At 56.6% G+C, this 16,365-nt stretch overlaps 3 protein-coding genes across 6 annotated transcripts in view; 1 reads left to right on the forward strand and 2 right to left on the reverse strand.

Moving 5' to 3' along the window:
• The window catches only part of RBM8A (RNA binding motif protein 8A), a 130,297-nt gene that overhangs the window by 10,755 nt on the left and 103,177 nt on the right, over positions 1-16,365 (forward strand). The window lies entirely within an intron of this gene.
• Positions 942-4,407, reverse strand: TXNIP (thioredoxin interacting protein). 3 transcript variants are annotated; one of them, XM_065659977.1, is made up of 8 exons: positions 4,001-4,407; positions 3,274-3,346; positions 3,027-3,174; positions 2,623-2,725; positions 2,252-2,508; positions 2,002-2,158; positions 1,808-1,910; positions 942-1,668 (listed from the first exon to the last, which is right to left on the reverse strand). In XM_065659977.1, exons 1-8 carry the CDS (start codon positions 4,248-4,250, stop codon positions 1,254-1,256), a joined length of 1,506 nt encoding a protein of 501 aa, XP_065516049.1. In that variant the 5' UTR covers positions 4,251-4,407; the 3' UTR covers positions 942-1,253. The 3 variants fall into 3 exon arrangements, with proteins under 3 accessions (XP_065516049.1, XP_065516051.1, XP_065516050.1); XM_065659979.1 differs by having other exon boundaries at positions 1,533-1,668; positions 1,762-1,910; XM_065659978.1 differs by having other exon boundaries at positions 1,533-1,668; positions 1,762-1,910; positions 2,252-2,725.
• HJV (hemojuvelin BMP co-receptor) lies at positions 9,813-15,573 on the reverse strand. Its single transcript, XM_065660168.1, has 4 exons — positions 15,050-15,573; positions 13,652-13,812; positions 12,159-12,658; positions 9,813-11,695 (listed from the first exon to the last, which is right to left on the reverse strand). Exons 2-4 carry the CDS (start codon positions 13,743-13,745, stop codon positions 11,072-11,074), a joined length of 1,218 nt encoding a protein of 405 aa, XP_065516240.1. The 5' UTR covers positions 13,746-13,812; positions 15,050-15,573; the 3' UTR covers positions 9,813-11,071.

Raw genomic sequence — 16,365 nt, forward strand, 5'->3', positions numbered from 1 at the left:
GAGGCACGGAGAGAGCTGGAGCAATCGGTGCTGTGGTTCCAGAGCAATGGGCGCTGTGCCCCTGGGGAGGGAAACTGAGGCACACATGGAGACAGAGCAACGGGTGCCATGGTCTTGGAGCAACAGGTGCCGTGGCCCCAGGGAGGGAAACTGAGGCCCGGAGGGAGCGGTGGGGATGCACCCGTGTCCCTGCGGTGCCAGCGCCCGCGCGGGCTGGCCCGACAGAGATAACAGCTCACTGAGCCCTGCAGGGAGATAAGCGCTGGGGAAACTGAGGCCCGGTGGGAGCCGGCGCCGTGGAGCCAGGCCAGGGGCAGGCGCCAACTGGGGCAGAGGTGAGGAGCGGAGCCAAGGTCGAGGCTGTTTTTCCTCTCCTGGTCCCGTTCCTCGATCCAGCGTCAACTTTCACCCACATCCCCCGGAAAACAGCATGGGGGGAGCGGGAGCTGCAGATCCCAGGGTGGGAAAACTGCTCCCTTGAGGGATAATGGGATAACCCCCCCACCCCACAAGTGCTGCTGCCAGTTCTGGGGTGACAGACCTCTGGAGCCAGGCTGAGAGAGCTGGGCTGGGGCAGCCTGGAGAAGGCTCCTGAAAGGGAGACCTTAGAGCAGCTCCAGTGCCTAAAGGGGCTGCAGGGAACCTGGAGAGGGGCTTGGGACAAGGGCCTGTAGGGACAGGCCAAGGGGAATGGCTTGAACCTGCCCGAGGGGAGACTGAGATGAGCTCTTAGGCAGAAGCTCTTCCCTGTGAGGGTGCTGAGGCGCTGGCACAGGGTGCCCAGAGAAGCTGTGGCTGCCCCATCCCTGGCAGTGCTCAAGGCCAGGTTGGACACAGGGGCTTGGATCACCCTGCTCCAGTGGAAGGGGTCCCTGCCAAGGCTCCAGATGAGCTTTAAGGTGCATTCCCACCCCACCCATTCCATGACTCCAGAGGCTGTGACAATTGCACTGTATCTTTATTACAAACGTCACCCCACAGGGGCACACGGCGTCAGTGGTACAAAAGAGCCCGTTTCCTCCCCTCCCACCCCAACTAACTACAAAACAAGTACAAAAAGAACTTGCTGCCGTCTGGCCAACATTGGAGGCATTCCAGATTCCAGAGCTCTTCCTTTTTCCAGGGAAGAGCCGATGGGAGTTTGGTTCCAGCACTCGGGAACAACTCAGCCTCCACAGGAGGCCTCCCTCCATTGTAGCCTCTCTATTGTGGCAGCAGCAGCAATAACGCCTGAGAGCAACAACCAACTATGCTCATGGCACATCCCGGCACAGAACAGAGGTCCCTGAGGATGGTGTATCAAACTGGATCAGAGGCAGCGCTATATCCCTATGGACAGCGTCCCTGGCTTGGTTTTGCTTTGGAATCAAGTCTCTTTGGGTTGGATCTGCCTCTTCTCCCCCCTGGCTCTGCAACCTCCACCTCGAGGCTCTCCCATTTCCAGGGAAGCACCTCAGGAGTCCGGGACTGGTTTTTCCGCAGGATTCCGGCGGCAAGGCGAGGTCCCGAGGGAACACCCAGGCTCGGAAGGACGCTGCAGCACCTCCTCCATGCCCACTGCCTGGGGCAGGGTGCTGGGACCGCGTGGCGGCCAGCGGCAGTCCGGAAAAAGCAGGAAGAGTCACCCTGAACTCACTGCATGTTGTTGTTGGCGATGCAGGGATCCACCTGGTAAGAGAAAAGAGAGCGGGCTCTGTAGATCCCAAGGGATCTATTTCATCCCAATGGGAAACACTATCCCATTGTCTTCACCCCGCTCACCTCTGTATAGGTGGGTGGTGGCATGAACTTGAACTCGGGTGCGTACATGAAGATGGGGCTGTCGAAGCTGTCGGTGTCGTCCAGCAGCGGTGTGGTGGGACTCTCCAGGCGATGGTCCTCAGGGACAATGTCCAGGTAGCATGGAGGTGCTGCAGGGATGAAGGGAGCCATGAGCTCACTGCTGCAACCCCAGCACCCCTCTGAGCCCCCAAACCCTGCGCTGTGGGGTTCAGCACTCACCTTCGGGAGCATCGGGAAGGTTCAGGTTCACCCAGCTCATCTCGGAGCTGGCCTGACTGGCCATGCTGGAGCTGCGGCTGCCGATGCCCGAGCGGCTGCCGATGACCAGGGGCAGCTCCAGGATGATCTTCTTGGAGCCCGGGACACTCACGTAGATCTGTGAGGGCAAAACGAGGAGATGTAAGGGATGCTGGGCTCCAAGGATGGGGAGGTTTCACCCCCAAAATGAGCAGGGACCCGTGGTGCTCACCTGCAGGAAGTACTCCACACGCAGGATGTTGCAGCCCAAGATGGAAGGTTTGAGTTTCTTCACTCGTATGGTTTTGCCCCGCCAGGACTCGGACATGCCTGAGATGATGTGGTTGCCCCGGACGCAGGAGAGCTTCTGGGTGAAGACCTTGGTCTGCCCATTGGCCAGGTAGGTGTGCTTGGCGATGATGGCTGCCTTGGGCACCACAATGCGCGAGCATGTGTTCTCGAAGTCAGCGTTGATGCAGATGTCATCGCCTGGGGAAGGAACCACATTGGGTATTAAGACTGGAGCCTTTTCCTTGCGGGACACCCACTTCAATATCCCCTCCACCCAGCTCTGCTTGTTCCCCTGCTCCAAGAGGCTCTTACCATCACAAAACCCCTTCCTGTCGATCTGAGCGCTGACGGATACGCGCCCATCAGGGATGAACATACACGACACCTTCTTCTCCTTCTTGGCAGCAACTGGAGACTGTGCAGGAGAGAGATTGTTACCCAGGTGGCACACATCCGCTATCCCCATCCTGCTCCTTTGGGTTTTCCAAGTAAAGCTTCAAATTCCCTATGAGGTTTGAGCGTCTCACAGTGAAACAAGCGCTTCCCCTTATCCACCCTGGTGTACATTGCTAGTAGCAACTAGGGCTTCTTAAGAACTAAGCATTTAATCTGCGCTCAGCAGCAAAGCCCATTAGAGGAACCTTAATGCTAGAGGTTGGAGCGACCCTGCCTGAGGGCTCCTCTCCCTGGGATGCCTGCAGACACCCAGCACTCACCAGCAGCTCCGGAGTGTTCACATCGACTGGGTCCATCACTTCGAAGCGCTTCTTGATCTCTTGAGTAGGAAAGGATGGGCGCTCCAGGAAAGCCTTGACCCAGTAATCCACGCAGCCATACTTCCCCTTGAAGGTGGTGCCCAGGGGGCTGTGGAAGGAGAGGCTTGTCATGCACAGCTAAGGCAACAGGAAGCTTCTTCTTCATCCCCATCCCATTTTAGCAAGCAGTGTTCCATCAAGGACTTACCCCTGGGGAAGTTCGAATCCAAACTTGTACTCGTATTTGTTGCCAGGTCTCAGGATCACAGAGCCATCCCCATCTGGGAACAAAAGGGGAAGAGAAGTGTGAGAGGGACCAGTTTCATTCCTCAGGGCTCCCCTCAGCTCTGCTCACGCAGGGGAGGAGCAAGGGAAGCTGTTGGCCAAGAGCTGCCTCCACCTGCCCCCAGGACAGCCCCATGTCTCCTCCTCACTGCTTACAACATCCCTGCCCGAGGCTGGGACACCACTTCCCGATGGGCCGCAGCCAACACCCCGCTCCCAGTGCTCTCCATCGCCAAGACTTCACGTCACCCCCGTTATCTCGTGGGACACTTTGTCACGTCCCTTGCTCATGCCTTCCCAATGGGAGTGCTGCAGAAGGAGTTCTCTCCATGCCCAGAGAGAGAGACTCTGGCCCTTGGGTGAGGCTCCCCAGATGAGGCCAACTCCATGCCTGTTCCCTGAGCCCCCCAACACCCAATCGTTTCTCTACTCTTTAGTTTTAGCCCCCAGTTTTCCAACTTTGAGCCTGTCTTCGCCAAGCCCTTTTGTTGCACAAGTTTCAATGAACACCCTTACTCCTCTTAAGACTCCACCACCATCCAACCCCACTCAGCCTGCTCAGCACAACTCAACCGTGTCTGCCCAACCTCCCAGCCAGGAAAAACCCCCTCCAGCCCTTCCCTCCCCACCTCCCAGCCCCATCTCCTCACCAGTGGGCTGCTCCTCCAGGGTGAGGATGTCCTCGAAGCGCAGGTACTCCATCTCCTGCCTGCACTGCTGGGGCCCTTTGGTCCAGTTGACTTTGGCCACCCCGCAGGCCAGCACCTTGACGGCGTTGACACGAGTGACCTCGGCCACCTCCACCAGTATCCGTCCCACCACCTTCTCCCCGCTGCAGTAGATCTTGTCTGGCTCACTGAAGCTCATCACAAAGGTCTTCACCTTCTTGAACATCACCATGGCTGAACGGAGCTGGTTTCGCCTCTTGAGGGGAAAAGGAACGCGCAAACCGGTTGCCTTCGGTCGCGACGGGGTCTCGAACCCTCGGCTCTGCCGTCCGCGACTTCGCACGGATCGCGCTCCCTCCGCTGCTCCAGGGCGCTCTGAGCGCGGCCCCCGCCCGCTCCGGCCCTTTTATAGCTTCAGCCGCGCGGCCCCGCCTCCGCCCGCGCCTGTTGATGCCAGCGGCGCCACAACGAGGGCGCGTGGACAGGCGTGCTGCTCGCGTGATCAGCGCCGCCATTGGCTGCGGCCGCCTTGTTTACAACCCCGCCGGCCAATCAGAGCGCAGAGTGCGGAGCGTGGACAGCGTGTGAAGAAGAGGCTAGCGTGTTCAGCGGGGAGGAGGGAGGGAGGGAGAAGGTGAAGGGGGCGGAGTGACAGCGCTGCGGGCCAATGGGAAGCGAGCACTGGCGGCGGCGGTGGCCAATGGGGAGCAGGGAACAGGATGTCATGTTCCCAGGCAGGAGGGTGGGGGAAGCCGAGCCCAGTTCGGGCCGGGCCGCTCTGTACTGGGTGAACTGGGAGTGGTATCGGTGCTGCCGTCATCCCAGTGGGGGCTCCCACCTCCCCTTCCCCAGTGCCCCCTCGGTGTTCCCACATTCCGCCTTGGTCTCCCCTCAGCCCCGTGTGTGCACCCCCCTCCATTATTTGGGGTGAAAAAAGGTGGATTTGGGGTTGGGAATCGAAACTTCACCTTGGAGAGGCCTCTCCCCAGCCATGGTGCCGTATAAAACACGGTGGGGTGGATGTATTGCTCCTCAAGAAGGAGAAAAAGAGGTGGCAAACACCACACCCCATGGTCAGCACAGCCCCCTCCTCCCTATTTTCCAGCTGGGAACTGGGGAGCAGGACAGTGCATTGTCCGCAAAAGAGCCTTTCACCACCAAGAAACCCTCCAGTGTGCTTTCCCAGCTCATTTCCCTGCACAGTTATCCCTCCTGGGCAAGTGTGGGCTATTTTGCCCCTCGGTTTTCCAAGCCATTAATCCTTTAACAGTTCAGGAAATTGGAAAACAGGTTTTGGGAGCAAGAATGGAAAACGGTGGTTCCTGAGGCCTCCCCACCCGGCATGAGGAAATGGGATGGAGTTTAGTGTGTCGTTGTCTCCATTGTCCTCTGGAGCTTGTTTGTCCCTGTGTTCCTGGCAGGCTCCTTGTTTTTCTTGCTCCATATCCAGTCCTTCCCCCCGGAGTCAATTCACACCTGATAGCATAAACTGATAAGGTGCAGGGTATAAACTGTTCTCCTGCCAAGCCACAGGACAAATTCCCTTTCTGGGAGCAAATCAGATCCCAATGGGGTCCATCATGGAAGAACTGCACCTTTTCCCTGGTGCCAGCGATCTCATCCCATCGGATCCCGCTGTGCACCAGGAAAAACGTGCTGGGTTAATGAAGAATGGATTTGTTCTGATTTGGCAAAACAAGGAGAGACTCTGCTTTCCAGCCTTGCCAGCTCTGGGATATTCAAACCCAAAGCCCCCGGCTTGGATCTGCGCCATAGGAGCCGTGTTTACGCTCTCCCTCTCCGGTTTCCTTTGGTGCCCGTCTATCCATGGAAGCCGTATCCAGCCGCTGGCTTTGCTCGTGGATAGTAAAGCACATTCCAGCAATGTCAAAGGATGATGGAGGCCTCAGCTTGCCAAAGACACTGTCAAAGGCACGTTCCACAGCCCAGGTCCTCTCTTTAGCTGTCAATCAGCTCCTGCCCTTTGCTCTCCTAACCCTTATCCAGCTGGCAATTCCTGCCCGCTCCATTGTCCTAAGGAACATGCTTCACGTCTCCCACCCTGGCTTCGACAAGGGGGTTGGAAAAGCTGAGGAATTCTATACTGTGAAAACAAGGAAGCTTCAAAATGTCCCCTTCAAACACATCAAGGGCATTGGAAGAGAAGCTGCTGGGAATTCTAGGGAACAGCTTTTGGGATATTCCTAAGCTATTTTAAGGCATTTTCCCTCCCTTTCAGCTTATTTCCCACAGGAAATGCTGCTTGGAGCATCACACACACACACATGCCTTAATTGTGAGCAAAGGTGAATGAAGAGAACAGCCAGAGCCTTGTCCCGGTGTTCCTGCCCGGATGGCTGGGAATACTGCCTTAGGCACTGGGAATACCTGGGTTTCAAAGCTTTGGGGTTGGGTTGAGGGAGAAGCCAGGCCCTGGGGTGACTCATGGGGAGCTGGCGCTGCTGCGTGGGTCATGGAGGAGGAACTGGGCAGCACAAGAGCAGCTGATCCTGATCCCGATCCCTGGAAACTGCCCTGATTCCCACCATCTGTCTGGATCCCACTCAGGAGAAAAGCCTGCTGCGGACAAAAGCCTATCTTTAGTGGGTATTCCCTGGTTTAGCTTATTGGGAGCCAAAACTCCTCTCCTGGCAGAGTGTCCTTTATCCCAACTGGCACCAGGATCCCAACCCGGGATACACGGTGGGACCATGCCGGAGCTGTAGCCTCTCCGTGGAGTTTTCTCCATGTTTTTCACCATATATGGCTGCTTCCAGCAAATTCCAGGCAGTGAGGAGGGGAGGAGTGGGGCAGGAAGGGATTCACAATGGGACAGAATGTGCCTGGTTGGGAACAGGGCTGGAAAAGGCATTTCCTCTGGCAAGGTTGTTTGTGCGCAGGGAACATGATGGATAAATCTCACGATTCCACTGGAAAACAAGCAGCTCCAGGGCTTGGGTGGCTCCTGGGAGGCCACCGCTTGTCCCATGCCCTTGGCTTTGCATGAGCTTTAATGTCCCTCCCAACCCATCTCGTTCCATGACTCTCTGAATACAGGGGTGCATGGGGCTTTGTGGCTGGATCATGGATCAAGATCCCCTTTTCCCCATGTTGAACAGGGAGAATTCCTCCTGGAATTCCCAGCTCGGACCCAGGCACAGGCGGCTCTTTCCTGTGGTGGGATGCGGTCACTTCTCTTGCAGCCAGTGCTGTAACAGAGGAAGGGAAAACCGGAGACTGTGACGAGAGCCTGAACGGAGCCATAAACAAGGAGGAATTTGAGGCAGAGCGTGGAAAGTCCCGTGTCCATCATCTGCTCCGGGCTCTGCTTAAGCTCTTTCCTCCCGCTGGGAGAGCGTGACCTCTCCTGGGCTCCATCGGCCAAACCTTCCCCTTCTGAGAGCAAATCCAGCTCCATTCACGGCTAGACCGCTCCATGGGGTCCCCTTTGCCTTTGGTGGCCTGAAGGGAGGGAAAAGCAGCGTAAAACAAAAGGTTTCCTACGATTCCATCCCTGCTTCATCCCTTTGTCTCTTGGAAGATGCTGGAGAGAGCAGGGAAATGGGGGAATGTCTTCCCTCTTGGCACCCAAAGTTACTCCAAGGCTCACAGTGTGAGAATGGGAGCAAGGGGACCCTCACTGGAGATGCTCACCCCCAACATCAGATGGAGATGATGTGGATGTAGAGAACCAGGTTGGGTGGCTAAAACTGGGGTGTGGGGACCCCCTCCTTGACCTCTCTCACCCTCACTGATCCCAGCAAAAACAGGCTGGGATGGAACCGTCCTGGGAGCGTTTAGTGGCGGTTCGGGATGAGGATGTCCCTTCCTCGTCCTTTGGGTTGTGTGGACATCTAGAGGCCTGGCCGGGAATGACACAGGAGGGATTCCCCATCCACCCGGGTGGCTTACACGGACAAGACTCAGGATATGGGTGTATTTGGCCTGCCCTGTCCTAGGCACCGTGGTTAAGTGAGGCTGGTCTCAGTGTGGCTGCCCCGAGCCAATCCCTTGTGTTTTGAGGATGTTCCATGTGCATAAGGAGCAAATGGCTGTAAGAGTCTCAAAACCATGTGGATATCTGTAGGTCCAAATGCCACTGGCAGTTTATCCCCAGTTCATTTCCCTTCTGTGCTCTAAGATGGTTTTTCCATACCAAATGAGGAGAAACATGAGAAAACATGCCATGTTTTAGCCACTGTCCCCATCCCTGTTCCCTGCTGGTGGCACTGCTCAATGTATATGATGGTCAGAGTAGTTTGTGACCCATAGAAGCAGCAGGTTTGGCTGCTACACCTCATGCCCTGGCGCGTCTTTCCTTACTAGAAGCTGGAATGAGATGGGATCAAAGTGGAGCAGGCAGTCCCAGGCTTCTCACCCCTTCCTGCAAGGCAGCCATCTCCCAGGACAGAAAGAGCCCAGTTTGGATCCAGGCCAGGAATTCCCTTGCTCCAGCAGCCCAGGTTGGGAGTGTGGATGCAGAATGCTCCAAAGTGGGCTCGTTGTGGAAGATGCTGGTGTCTGTTTCAGCAGGTGACATAAGCCAGGCCATGGAAGGGCTCGATCCCAGCCTACTGACGTCAATGGAAATGCTCCTGTTGACATCAGGGTGCTTGGATCCGCGCCTATGTTCCGCTCCCTTAGCGCAGGCTCCAGTCTGCCAGGGCTGGAAAAGTCCCTCCTGTGCTCACGGGGCTGTGGAAGGGCTTCTGCAGAGGTGGAGCATGCAGAGGACACAACAGGCGCTGTCCCCTTTGATGGTGCAGCTCAGGTTTAATCTGTGTCCCATGTGAGGTGGCCTTGTGATGTGTTGTGGGTGCCCGATACCTGCTCCAAGCACAATCAGAGCTTCAGCCCTCAGCATGGTCTATTTTAGGGTCTCTTCCAGCTCTTCCATAGGGCGCTGGCCACAGTTGTCTCTTCAAGGAGCATCTGGATGATGCTTCTAGTATGGTTTAGTGTTAGGAAGCTATATGAGGAGATATTATATATATTCCTATGATCAGAGAATCATGGAATTCGCCAGGGTGGAAAAGAGTTTCAAGATCATCAAGTCCAGCTGCTCCCCATCACTAACCCATGGCACTGAGGGTCTTGTCTACATGGCTTGGGAACTCTCCCAGGGATGGCGACCGCAGCCCTCCTCTGGGCAGCCTGTTCCAATGCCTGAGCACCCTTTAAGTGCTTCCCAATCTCCATCTAAACCTCCCCTGGTGCAGCTTGAGCCCATTTTCTCTTGTCCCATCCCTTGTTACTTGGGAGCAGAGCCCAGCCCCCTCCTGGCTCCATCCTCTCATCAGGCAGTTGTAGGGAGCGATCAGGTCCCCCCTGAGCCTTCTCTTGTCTGGATCCTCATCTCTCCATTAGGAAAACCTCCCTTTCCCTAGAACATTCCTGTTGATTGGCTCCTTTGGCCAAAATCTAAAGGATCTTCATAACCCACATCATGAAATGTGTCCCTGTGGCATGACCAGGATGTTGCGTTTTATCCCTGGGTGCTGTTGCAGACCCTTCACCCTGAAAGTGTCGCACCTTTTATGACAGACCAAGTGAATCCTTGTTCTCTAAGGAGCTGCAGCATGATCAACACTGGGTTTTATCCCTAGGGAGAACATTGCTCCCATGGGAACGTGCTGGAGTGCAGGGCTGGTTGGCGTCCTCTCCTCATTCAGTGCATGTGTATATAAAGCATGAGCGGCTCCAGAGCTAAAAGGAGCAGTGGGTGGAAGGCGAGATATTAATATCTTCACCTGCTGCTGCCCAGCAAAGGAGTAAAGACACAGATGACAGGAAATGAGGGCTTCAAAAATAGACACTTTAATGTCAAAACCTTGGGGGATCAGTGAACACCAATCAGGAGGTGGAACAACATTCCCGCTCGTCCCCATGTGGAGGAGGGAAGATGCTGAGGGATCTACGACATCTTCCCATATTGACTCTCTGTGCTCCCTGCAGAAGAACCAGGGGATGAACAGACTCCCAAAGCACTGAGCAAGGGAACTGCAGATGGGAAACGGGAGCTGGAAAAGCAGCCCTAGAGCTCAGCACATCCATTCCTGCATCCCTTTCATCCCCCTGGGAGTTCTCTGCCTCCAAAAGGCTTTGCAAGGTTCTTCTGCCGGTTCCAGGTTCTTTAATGGGAGGAGAAGAAGTCTTTGCATCTTATCATCTTCTTATCATCTTAACCTCTTCTATACATTAAACATCTCTTTGGGCCTCCCCTCTGCATTTATCTGCCCATCGATAGAGCTCTGGGTCTCCATTATTAATCCTCTTCTGCAAGTGAACCCCATGGGCCGGGTTGGATTGAGACAGTGACAGGGCATCCCAAGGGAGAGGGACACCAAGGGGTGTTTTTGCTCTCTGGAACTCAGCGCTGATCCAAAGTCCAGGACTGGATACATCGAGTGCCAAGGCAAGAAGGGGCAATAGCAAATGGCCTGAAAGGTCAGAGACCTGATATCCTGCAGCTCCCAGCGCTGGAAACCAGCACATTGCTGATCCCAAGAGAGGAGGATGCAGCCCGAAACGGTTGATTCACAGCTCCAAAATCTCAACACTCCACTCACCCACTCATTGCCTTGCTCTGCTCCAGGATTGCTTTGGGGGCAGCTGATAAAGGGGCTCAGATCCACCAAACAACAAGTTGTGACTGCTTAAAACTGGGCTTTGAGCTCGTTATTCCTGGATCTGTTGGGTTCCTGGGTAAAGTCTGCTGTAGGAACACTGGAGAAATGCAAGTCTATGGGAAGGCTTTGAGGGGCAGAGAGGTTTTCATTCTGGCCATCTCCTCTTCTTTGCTATGGCTGCAATGTCCCCACTAGGAAAAGGAACCCAAAAGCAGATCTGCCTTTAGGAGAGGAACTGGGTTCAGTCAGTGCAACCAGTGTCTCACTCCGAAGGCCTCTGATTCCTTCTTGCCATAGAAGCGCTTGATCTGAGCTGATCTCCACCTGCAAGGCACGGGTCTGGAGCCAGCATGTGTCACCCCTATGGGCAGGCTGGCGGAAGGGCCAGATGTGTCCCCTGAGTTCTACACAATGCCACCCGGCACTAAAAGTGCAACAGAACAACCCAAAGACCAGAGGGGAGGATGAGGAGGAGGAAGGAAGAAGCAGACACCTGCGGGCAGCCTGCCCCAGCCTGGAAGATGTGCAGCTTCTCCGCGTTGGGAAGGAAGACCCTGGCATCCTCCAGGGCTCCGTGGGCCGCCATGGTGAAGTTGGCATCGCCGGAGGTCGCCACATCAAACACACACGACTGGAAGTAGACGTCCTCCACGGGCAGCATCTCCTTGCACAGGGCTCGCGCCACCTCGGCCGCCACCGGCCCCCGGCAGCACTCAGAGCGGGAGATGCGCTGGCTGCGGGGGCAGCCAGTGACGCAGAGCTGCAGGTCCTGCTCCTCCGTGAAGGCCCGCGCCACCTCCTCGGCCGCCCGGATGGAGAAGGAGAGCTGGCGGCCGGCCTGGCGCACCGCGATGGTGGTGCCGATGTATTCCGCGCGGATCTCCACGTGCCGCCCGGCGCTGCGCTCCCGGATGGCCAGGCTGTTCCCACCCGGCCTCTCGCCGCCGTTCACAGAGCCATCCTCAAAGGCAGCGGGGAGGTTGTCTATCTCCGCCTGGTAGACCTTCTGGTCGATGCACTCCTTCATGTTCTTGAATATGATGGTGAGCTGCAAGAGAGTGCATCCCAACGGGGTTGGTCTTGCTGGTCGTGGCCCCATCCCTCATCCAGCTTTCCCCTACTGGCACAGTTCCTTGGGGAAAACGGCACTCATGGAATCACAGAGTGGTTTGGGTTGGAAAGGGCCTTAAAGGTCATCTGAAGCCACTATTAGACAAGGTTGTTCCAAGCCCCATCCGACCTTGGCCTTGATGGAGCAACCACAGGTTGTCTGGGCAACCTGTTTCAGTGTTTCCTGCTACTCATAGGATGCTTTGGGTCAGAAGGGACCTTAAAGCTCCTCCAGCTCCATGGGGAATGTCCCCTCAAGGACCTTCATCCCACTCCTTCCTGCAGACCCTCATTGCTGCTCCCATGTGGGTTTACCTGCCCTCCAGCCACTTTAGAGGGTATAGGGAGCATCCTAAGCCCTTCCTGCATCCCCACCATCCCCAAGCATCCCCAAGCGTTACCTTGCTGGTGACTGTCGCATTGGAGCCCTTGGCCACTGGCGAGCTGGTTGCTTGCACAAACAGGTACTCGTTGTCTAGCAGGGGCCAGGAGCCCTCCACCCGGCACGTGTGGAAGTCATCATGGAACGTGCGGATGTGGGGGTCCCCAAAGGCGGCGCAGTGCTGGTAGCTGGGCGCTTGGCCGTGCTTGTAGACAAAGCTCTTCTCATAGTCACACATAGCGAGCGGCTCCAAGCCCTGAGGGTTGGGAGGGGGCCGGGGCCGGGGCGGGGATGTGGGACCTTCTTTAGAGCAGTTGTTGTGGATCATGAGGTCCTCGATGCCGTGCACAGCAGAGTGATAGGCCAGGTCCCCGCGGCACGTGCGCGCCGTCCTGCGGGTGCAGCGGGAGTAGGAGCGCAGGGCATCACAGTACCCGGTGCTGCGCTCAGCGCCGCGCAGGTTCAGCGTGGCAGCCACGTACTCCGAGTTGCAGCGCAGGATCTTGCACTGGGAAGACACTGGAGGACACGGGATGCAGTGTAAAGGTGGGAAAGGGCAGCCCCTTCCCCTGCCAGCGTCTCATGATGGAGGCGCTTCCGTGTCTCCCCGCGGGAACTAAGCCTGTGGCCTGTTTGAGTGATGCCTGGGAATGAATCCCGGCTTTCCTGCTGCAGGAAGCCGGCAGAGGGAAGTCATTAGGATGTCCTGAATCTGTTGTAACTAGCTCCATGCCCTGTTTGAATGATGTTGGAAGGGAATGAATCCAGGTTTTCCTGCTATAGGAAAGTCACTGGGAGTCCTGTATCCAGTTGGATGGTACCCGGGACACGAGCACGGCTGAGTGCCAGAGCACGAGCTGTGCCTGTGGCCCCGGGATGTGGCTCCGAGCGGGGCTTGCCAGGGGACAAACGGGAATGTCTGAACTGGGAAAACCCCTTCTTCCCGTTTCAGCCTTGGCTGGGATGTGCGGTTGCATCAAGTGAGCTGCTCAGCTGCACTGAGGACATCCTGCTCCTCACACGTGCTGCCTCCGTGCTGCAGAAGGCGGTGCCAGGTACCACAGCTCCCAGAGAGCTGAGGAGCTCATCCCAATAGGGATCATTTAGGAACAGCTGCCCTATCCATAGGGGAATGCAGAATGGGCAGGGGAAGGTGCTGGGATGTAGGTCAGCTCACCCATAGCACAGCCTCTGGGATGCAGGAAGGAAAGCAAGGGATGGAGGGATGGATCCGGCTGGTGCTTGTCACTAGGAGACCTTGGAATGTGGCTACTCCCTGGTTTATATTGGGAGATAATAGAGGGAAAAGGGAAAGCACCTCTGCAGGAGAGCAGGGGGACGGAGGATTCCCTGGTAGGGGTGGGTGACGCTGGTGGGGAAGCTTCCCTCTGGGCACTTGGATCCTGCCCAAGTTTCCTGCAATGAGAGCATCTTCCACTCTCTCCAGTCAGCTCCCAGTTACCCCCTGATGCTCCTGTGGGTACCTGTGGCTCTGTCCATGCAATTCCTTACCATGCCTGCAGAAGAGGAGGAGGAAGAGCACACGGAGAAAGAAGCCGGGATGCTCCTGTTGCCCTGGACTCTTACTGCAGGCAGGTTTCCCCATTCCAGTCCATGCAGAGCTGGGGGGGTGCTCACCCTCTGCCTTGTGTCCCTTTCATTCGGCACAGCCCCTGGAAGCAAAGGGGAGGTGGGATCTGATGGAAGCTGCTGGAGGTACCAGAATCCCCATGGATTTGGGGTTGTGACTGCTTCCAAGCCCTGCAGCTCCCATCCTGCATCCCGAGGCAGTGTTTCAGGAGGTCACAGCTTCCATGGAGAGGATCCGTGAGCTCCAGGGATGTCACAGCAGGGATGTGAGGAGCTGAGAACTGCGAAGAGGACCCAAATGTTGGGAGATGCAACATGGGCTGCATCAGGCCTGGTGCTGTCGCCACCAAAATGAGGGTTTGAAGCATGGGGACAAGAGTGGAAAAGCCAAATTCATGGAATCCTGGAATGGTTTGGGTTGAAGAGACCTTAAAGCTCATCCCGGTCCAGCCCCTGCCGTGGAAATCACGTTTGCTTGGTCTTTTCCTCACCCTTAGCTTGTGTGAGATGAGCTTCTCACATCACATCCATAGAGATGGACCCTGGTACCCCAGGCAGCCCAAGGAGCCCATCCTGCTGCCACTGCCACTGCTCTGGAGCGTAAACCACAACTGGGACAGGGAGAAGAGCTGGAATTCTCATCCCGCTCCCCAAAAAGGGTGAAATCTCAGTCCCAGCAGCTCCATTTGGCACCTTCCAGCTCCCTTTGCTGCTGCCACTGGTTGTTGTGGCTGGCACAGGGATAGAGCCGTCCCTGCCAGCTGGATCCATGGCTCATGGGGCAGGTATCCAGGGGGAGAACACGCTTCAGACCCACTGACGATGCTGTGGCAGCGAGGACAAAGCTGTGCTGGAAGGGGACAATGGGGACATGGGGATGTGAGACCCAGAGCTCAAGGTACAAGGTACCAGCAGGCACTGACTGTGTGCTCCGATCCTCCTCGGGTGCCTGGTGCCTGTGTCCCAGCAGCTCTGACCCTGTGTATCTTGGAGCTCATAGGGTCTGGTGTCCCCTCAAAAGGGGGTGGCACAGAGGGGACCTGTCCCTGGGCTTCACAGATAGATAAAGGGCTGGTTAATGTAGAGCAGAGAAATGTGTCCCTGGCCAGGCTCTGCCATGGGTCTCTCTTTGGGATGCCCCCATCCCAGTGGGGCTGGAGAGGGGTTGAAGATGCTCTGGAAGCACCCATGAAGGGAGGGGGATGATTCCTGATGGGCCAAGCAGGGCTCCCTCAATTTGGAGCCACGTGGGACCTGGAGCACCCCTGGGTGCCAAACCCAACATCCCGCTCCTCATTCCCTCATGCCTGCCCCACTCACCAGCATCAACCTGCTCCGGAGATGACTCAGCTCCCAGCGGGACACACGCGCTTGTCCTCGTCACCCAGCTCTACCCCAAGCGACAGCCAGGTTGATCCATAGGGAAACACCACCCTCAATCTCGGGCACCTCCATGGCCTCAGATCCGGATAAACCCCAGAGTCTGGTGCGGGAAGCACGGGTGGGAGCACGGAAAGCAGCTCCCAGCACAGGGCACGGCGCTCCCGGCTCTTCCCTCTGCAGCCACCTTTGCTCTGTCCCTGTCCCCCCGCAGGGCAGGAGATGGTGTTGAAATAGATCCACCTAAATTTAGCCAGGCTCAAACCCGGCCAAGAGCAGCAGGAGGAGGGACACGGCCAGTGGCAAAGGGGGGAGCCCATGGAAGAGGTGGGCTCTGCCCGGGTGATGCTCCTGGGATCACACCACTCCTTGGCTCTTTTTCTTCCTTGCAGCCTTCCATGTGCAACCCTATGGGGTGAATCAGGCTGGCAAAGTGCTGTGCTTTTCCCTATGGGATATGTTATCCCCAGGGAACACTTGTCCAGAGGCCTGAACACAAACACGGCACTGGCCAAAGGTGGCCCCAGGGGTCAATGGACACCAGGACATGCCCATTGGCTTCCGGACAGCCCGGCTGTGTTCCTGTAGGGAAATAGGCTTTTTGATCCATTGAGGATCCATGGTGCTTCTGGCTGTCCTGTCCCTGCAGGCCCTTGTCCAAAGCCTGTCTCCAGGTTTCCTGCAGCCCCTTTAGGCACTGAAGCTGCTGGTTGAGAATTAGCACAACATCTTCCTTGGGAACAATGAATACAGCAATGAAAAACAAAGGATAAATCCCAGCCTGGCTTCAAATCCCAGCTGGGATTTACGTTGGCAGCTGCTGGAGGAGGGGGGTTTTAGATGCCCGCTTGTCCTGCTCCAGGGGGTGCAAAAACCTTTGCAGCTCTTTTCCATGCCCAGTATTTGTGCTCCAGGAATGTGTTACCCGGTAACAAGGAATAACCCAGGAGTGGAAAACATCTTGTTTAAAACACAAGACCCATCTGGGGCGCAGGCCCCTGAGGTCCTTGCCCGTGCCTGGGGTTCCTGGGATCGTTCCCATCTGCTGCCAGAGGGAATCACTTACATGTGGGATGGGCAGGTGGGAATTCTTTGGGAAGAGCCGACAGGACCATGTGGGCTTGGTGAGAGCAGCAGCCTCTCGGTACCTCCCCCCCCCCCTCCCCGCCCCCAGCTCCATTAGGATAAGGGAAGGGGATATTTCCACTTAGAGACACCAAGGTTCTGGGGTGCCCCCGGAATCAGTGTTACAGGTG

This window comes from Lathamus discolor, chromosome 24 (assembly GCF_037157495.1).
Source record: "Lathamus discolor isolate bLatDis1 chromosome 24, bLatDis1.hap1, whole genome shotgun sequence".
Lineage (NCBI taxonomy): Eukaryota > Metazoa > Chordata > Aves > Psittaciformes > Psittacidae > Lathamus > Lathamus discolor.

Excerpts from the sequence above, each read along its gene's own strand:
- HJV (XM_065660168.1), bottom strand. The coding sequence starts at position 13,745 with ATGGGGAAACCTGCCTGCAGTAAGAGTCCAGGGCAACAGGAGCATCCC. Across the intron at positions 12,659-13,651 it reads CCTCCTCTTCTGCAGGCATG|TGTCTTCCCAGTGCAAGATC; the intron begins GTAAGGAATTGC and ends CGTGTCCTCCAG. Across the intron at positions 11,696-12,158 it reads ATGCGACAGTCACCAGCAAG|CTCACCATCATATTCAAGAA; the intron begins GTAACGCTTGGG and ends ACTCTCTTGCAG.
- TXNIP (XM_065659977.1), bottom strand. The coding sequence starts at position 4,250 with ATGGTGATGTTCAAGAAGGTGAAGACCTTTGTGATGAGCTTCAGTGAG. Across the intron at positions 2,726-3,026 it reads TGAACACTCCGGAGCTGCTG|TCTCCAGTTGCTGCCAAGAA; the intron begins GTGAGTGCTGGG and ends TCTCCTGCACAG. Across the intron at positions 2,509-2,622 it reads CAGGAAGGGGTTTTGTGATG|GCGATGACATCTGCATCAAC; the intron begins GTAAGAGCCTCT and ends TTCCTTCCCCAG.